This window comes from Archocentrus centrarchus, chromosome 2 (assembly GCF_007364275.1).
Source record: "Archocentrus centrarchus isolate MPI-CPG fArcCen1 chromosome 2, fArcCen1, whole genome shotgun sequence".
Taxonomy (NCBI): domain Eukaryota; kingdom Metazoa; phylum Chordata; class Actinopteri; order Cichliformes; family Cichlidae; genus Archocentrus; species Archocentrus centrarchus.
In genome coordinates this window covers 18,562,187-18,568,186 of record NC_044347.1, presented here as the reverse complement: position 1 = coordinate 18,568,186, position 6,000 = coordinate 18,562,187, and the positions used below count along the sequence as shown (strand labels likewise).

The following is a 6,000-nucleotide window of genomic DNA, read 5'->3' as shown; positions in this document are numbered from 1 at the left end:
AACACAAAAAGCGTGCATTTTATTTAATAAAATGATGAAATAACATTTAATAAAAAATAAATAAAAATGCATTTAGATGAACTCCCCCAAAATTCAGAATAAGCCACAAGTTTGGCTGTTTGACAGGAAAAAGCTTTACATTATTTTGCATTAAAACACCCCAAAGTCTAATTAACTTTTAAATGAGATACAAGTCTTGAATTTAAATTCCCCTCGGCCCAGTTTTTGTGTGTATAGAAATGTGCTGAAAAGCAGTTATATAATCAGATTTCCATCGCTCAACGATGCCACTAAAAAATCACCACCGGGAAAAGGAAGTTTGATCTGGACATAAAACATTTTATTACAAACAGAATTCATATAAAATACACATCCTCTGGTTAAAAAAGGGAAAAAAATGGAGCACTGTGCAAACACAAACAAGATAAAACTGAGTAGCCCCCCCCCCCCGAGAAAGCACACAAACGGCTTTGAACCCAGTGAAATGTCAGAATCGGAGACCCGCACTTTAGAAGTACCAACAACAAATCACTCATGTTGTGCAGGAATATCAGAGGCAGCCAAGCAGGAACGCTCCGAAATCTCAACAGAGGGAGGGAGAACAGGGGGGGGGGGGCAATGTTTTTTTTGTGGTTAAACTAAGTTGACAGGCATAAGAGGAGCTACTGCAGCATGAAACATCACTGAGCTGGAGGGTAAACAAAAACAGATTAGGAGGAAACACACAGGCGCGGTGTGTTTGAATACATCTGCGTCACCTGTGGAGGCAGATTTACTGTAACTCTGACCCTCAGCTGACATTTCTTCCTGCGTTTTCGAAGCCTCGCTGCAGAATATTTTGCAGGTCTGAGCGCCGGCGTTTAATGCGATAAATTAAAAGCAATTTATGCACAAGTATAAACCTCGAGCGGACGCAGTGTTACATGAATTACTGCAACCGGAAGTTTTTGTCTGGAGCAGCAGCTGACGGGTCAGTGACGTTCACGTTTGGCCAAGCAGAAGCTCGGCTAATTTATGCAAGTTTTTCTTTACTTAAAATAACTTCTAACCTCCTACACCATTACTTCTGCACCAGCAGCTCTCATGGCCATCTCCCTGAGAGATCCGGGGGGTGGGGGGGTCTCCTTCCTCTGGCTGCAGATATCACAGTTTCAGCGGGATGACGGGCCAGTATTTGGGCTGCTTGCGGTCACAGTTTCTTTCGAAAGTGAGCTGCATCGCCGCCTCCATGGCCATGATCTTGGCCGCGTCCTCGCCGTACAGCTTCTTCATCTCTGCAGTGCGTCTCTCGCCGGGTCGCTCGGGGGGAGGGGCGACGCTGCTTCGCAAGGAGACGCTGTGCAGGTCCTGGTCAGCCGGCACGTAGCTGTCCAGCTGCTCGGCCTCCATCTGCTGCTGCTTCCCTGCAAGGATGACATCCCAGACTATTTTTAGACCCATATCAGACAGGATCTTCACCTTAGACTAAACATCTGGAGACACTAGTTTTAATAAAAAAAAAAAAAAGACTAGAGCACCCACTCCCCTTTGTTTACTTACTGAGCTCCTCTCTGTGTCTCTCTGTCTGGGCGAAGTACTGCCGCAGCTCCTCAGTGATCTCCATGTTGCTGACATCACACTCAATCTCACTTTCCAAGCTGCTTTCCTCTGTGCCATCCTCTTCATCTTCGCTGTGGCTCTCTCTGGAGAACCAGTCTGCGTAGCGCCGCTGATTGCCGGGTCCCCACTCCTGGCAGTAGCCTGGGCCATAGGCGGCCTCCAAGGCCTTTCTGTAGGCACGTCTGTGCCTCTGGTGCCACGCCATGGCCTGCTGGTAGTGTTGCCAGTAGCGGTTGTACACTGGGCTGGAAAACCAGGACATCACAGTGCTGATGTCCTCCTGCTAATGAGAAGGGTCAGCACAGGTTTGATCAGGTTATTGATGATTTTCCCAAGACAAACCTGCTGCTTTACATTAAAAAAAGTATACTAGAGTCTTCTCATGCTGACAAAGCTGCCAGTACAAGAACTAAAAAATGCACACACACAACTCTGGACATCACCCACATTTACCCTGGGTCCTTACAGGTTTCACTTTGCCAGCTGAGGATAAAATAACAGGCGTGATCCTACAAAATAAAGGCATTACCCTCTGAGTTTACTTACCATGGCTGGCGATAACTGCAGCTTACTAGATGTTACTCTTTGTTAATGTTGGGCCATCGGCAAGCCTGCAATGCATGGACAAAGACAGAGGTAAACTACCAAACAGGGAGCAAATTAAATACTGTCCGTCTTTGTCAGAAACTCTCCAAAAAACACGCTGCGTGTTAGCGAGGCCACGCAAACAAAAATGGACGTCACACTTTTCATGCAGCTTTTCATGCAGCTGCACCCTAACGCGCTCCGACTATTCACACCGTTAATATGTTTATGTATTAAGGTTTGACCCGTGAAATGCCTCCAGTTATGACACATTTACCTGTGTGGCGTTAACTTGTGTAGCGGAGGATCACACTTCCTCGGACAAAATTTCCCAGCAGCCCTTGAGCCACAGCTAAAATAACTGCTGGCTATTTGGCGCCACCCAGTGGATCCTGCGCAAACATGCAGAAAAATAATCAGTTGGCCTGATTAAAAAAAAAAAAAAAATGGCCACTGCAGAGAGACTGAATTTATGCAGCTCTGCTATTTTCCTAGTTATAATAAATGATATCAGCTTTATTGCAGTGGCCTTTGGTTGCCAGTTTTAAAGACAGAGATGCTTTTGTGTGTGTGTCTATATATATATATAATATATAGATAGATATATCTATCTATATAGGAGAGAGAGAGAGCGAGCGAGAGAGAGAGAGAAGAGAGAGAGAGAGCGGAGCGAGAGAAGCGAGCGAGCGAGCGAGCGAGCGAGAGAGAGAGAGCGAGCGAGCGAGCGAGATAGAGAGCGAGCGAGCGAGCGATCGAGCGAGGAGATGAGAGCAGAGCGAGAGAGAGAGAGAGAGCGAGCGATAGAGCGAGCGAGAGAGAGAGAGAGAGAGAGATATATAGAAGAGAGAGTAAGCGTAGATGAGAGCGATATAGAGAGACATAGAGATAGAGATCGAGGATTACGAGATCGAGCGAGCTATCGATCGAGCTAGCGATCTAGCTATTCTATCTATCTATCTACTATCTATCTATATATATATAGATATATATATATATATATATATATATATATAATATATATATATATATATATATATATATATATATTCACTTGATACTATTACAGCACATTTTAACCTCTGAGGTGTTACATCACAAATTAAATAAGACAAACAAGACAAATCATTTAGAGGCTTTCTAAAAACTTTTGTTGATTTTTGTGGACTTCAGGTTGCATTGCCTAAAATATGGTACTGTGAGGAAGGAAATAAAAAATAATCTGTCTTTTTAAAAAAGTGAATACAATTTATCACAATATTTATGAATTTTGGTTGAATTGCTAAAGTCTGGGCCCTCACCTAAGACCCATGGGCTTCAAGAGAATCTAACCCCTCATCTTAAAAAAATCAGTGGATAGACCTTCAGAGAGAGTTTTTTGCTGAATAGGGGTAGTGCCAAAAGCACATGCTGGTCTGTAACTGGTCTGTGGGCAACACTTGCTTGTGCTGTTGTCAGTCTGTCAGTCACAGAGAAGAGTGAAGTTCTCACATACAAAGAGCTGAAGTGAAACTGAGAATTAAAACAATGAAACGTGTCCACTGCAGCTCCTGCATGTACTGTTCAGAATCAGAATCAGAATCAGAATCAATTTATTGTCATTACATGTCAAACATATAACGAAATGGAGTTCCAGAACACCCATCCAAAAGACAGACAATCAAACAAACATGGGAGATAAGTGTTCTGCAGCCTTGCTGCTGTCAGAGGTGCTGCCGTTTAAAAGATGGAAACAAAGCAAACACAATGGGGTAGGTGAGGAGAAAATAGCATCTCATATTGTGTTTCAATGGGGCACAATATGAGATTGAAAATGCTGTAGTTTTTGGTCTTTCTTTCTCCCATTCTTGGTGAACTCTGCTCCCATCCCTACTCTAGCCCACCTTTCAACCAATCAGCATGTGACCAACACGCCAACACTGCCTCCACAGTGGACTTGGCAACCACTTACTGTCATCCAGCAATGTGCAGTTGGGAATTTGTAGGACTGCATGGGATCCAAACACAGATGGACAACATTAACTATATGAATGGTCCATACTTGCTCACTGTCCGTCTAACACAGCCATCATCCCGGCTGACTATGCTGGAAATACATAAATGTAAAAACAGACAATACTGAGTGAATTAAATAGAAACTAATTAACTGCAGGTTTCCATACATCATCTAAGGTTCGTTTGACACTTCTGTTTCACTAACGTCATTATTGTTAATGATAAATAACTAATATGTAATTATTCATGGAAACATCCCTTTATCCTGCTGCTTTTTTTCCTCCTCTGTCAGCCTCACAGAGGCGGATCTTTTTTTGAGACATACTTTTTTGCGATCTACTTGCAAATGCAAGCGTGCATGAATACAACCGTGGATCTGACAGCGAAAATGATCAAACCAGTAGCGTGAAGTTGTCAGTCTGTTAAGAAATGTATCAAAAATATTTAAATTTCTACTATTCACTGCTATTCATGCAGAAAGAAATATAGATTTATGAACCTGCCTAGTGTCACATTTCATCTGCTCTCAGTCTGCTTGTGCCTAGGGGCCAGCTGTGATCACTTGTGTAGATGCTTAGGATTTTAATTGCATCCCAAGTTTAAAATTAATCAGAGTGGATTGTTTCCGCTGCCATAGTGAGGCAAAGGTTGAAAGGGTGGAGTGATGAGCTGTCAGCTAAGAGCTGCTACCTTCGTTAGCAAGCTACATTTAGAAACTCTGCAGGTGCAGCTCCAATAATTACTGTCTCAGGAAAATCCAAGGCTGTAGCATGCTTTTTAATGGTGTGTGGTGGAGCATTTAACTTGAGTCCATTGGGACTGACCTGCTTTTGGAGGCAGCTGGGCTGCTACTAAGATTGAGCCAGTTTCTTTATTAGCACTGCATTATAATTGAGCACATATTATGTAATAGTGTGGTCATAAATAATAATACAGAATAATGCTTTTATTTTGAAACACAGATTTACTTATTTCCAAAGCTTAACTTATTTATCAGAACTATTTGGACCTTGTGCACCTTTTTCCAAACGACACGCCTGATCGTGGATGCAGCCACGGGAACCACTTTTGACTAATTTGAACGAACTTGTTCTGAAGATGATCTGGATGCCGAGATTTGATTGCGAGAGTTGTCAAAATCCGAAATGTCACATTAAATGAGCGAGGACTTTGTCATGTTTTAGTAAGGGAGGTGTAAAAACCAAAGAGCGGTGCAGAGTGTTTGAGTGCTGTGGGATGTCTGACACTATAACTGGGTCATGCATTGGCTTCGGGCTTCAAAGCTTTCAGAGGAAATGCAAAAAGACAGATGTGTCTTTTTAGCATTGTTCAAATGAATGTGTTAAAACTGTAAGCATAACACAAAAATAGGCACAGGATCTGAATTTTATGAAGTGTGTCGTGAGTGCTTCTGGAATATCAGCCCTGATCACTCTGTACAGTATGTTTCTGACTCAGTGCTGTCCATTAAGAGTGTAGTGAACGGTGCACACTTGAAATCGGCTCTTTCACTGGATATTTCATTATGTGTTTTAATAGAAATAAACTCACTCACTGTGGACGAAATATGATTGGTAATGAGAGAAGACAGTGAAAGAAGGAACACAAATTTCACCTCCTTCTACCCGTTGTGTCACAGTGTTTCGCGTGAGTGTAACAGTGTGCCACAAAGTGTGAAAAAGCACACAATTAATGAGAAGTTTATTATAGACCAGTGATAAGTGATTCATGTATTGATATCTGGAGTATTTTTTATTTCAGAAGAGCAATTTTGGGTGCTGGGAAAAATAAAAAATAGGTCATACCTGTGATGCTGGCAGGTCT

At 42.4% G+C, this 6,000-nt stretch overlaps 1 protein-coding gene across 2 annotated transcripts; it reads right to left on the bottom strand.

Moving 5' to 3' along the window:
- Nucleotides 1–302: 302 nt before the first annotated feature.
- On the bottom strand, nt 303–2,530 carry gemin8 (gem (nuclear organelle) associated protein 8). Of its 2 annotated transcripts, none has more exons than XM_030750875.1 (4): nt 2,462–2,519; nt 2,146–2,210; nt 1,540–1,879; nt 303–1,403 (listed from the first exon to the last, which is right to left on the bottom strand). In XM_030750875.1, exons 2-4 carry the CDS (start codon nt 2,146–2,148, stop codon nt 1,144–1,146), a joined length of 603 nt encoding a protein of 200 aa, XP_030606735.1. In that variant the 5' UTR covers nt 2,149–2,210; nt 2,462–2,519; the 3' UTR covers nt 303–1,143. The 2 variants fall into 2 exon arrangements, with proteins under 2 accessions (XP_030606735.1, XP_030606726.1); XM_030750866.1 differs by having other exon boundaries at nt 306–1,403; nt 1,540–1,882; nt 2,462–2,530.
- Nucleotides 2,531–6,000: the final 3,470 nt, after the last annotated feature.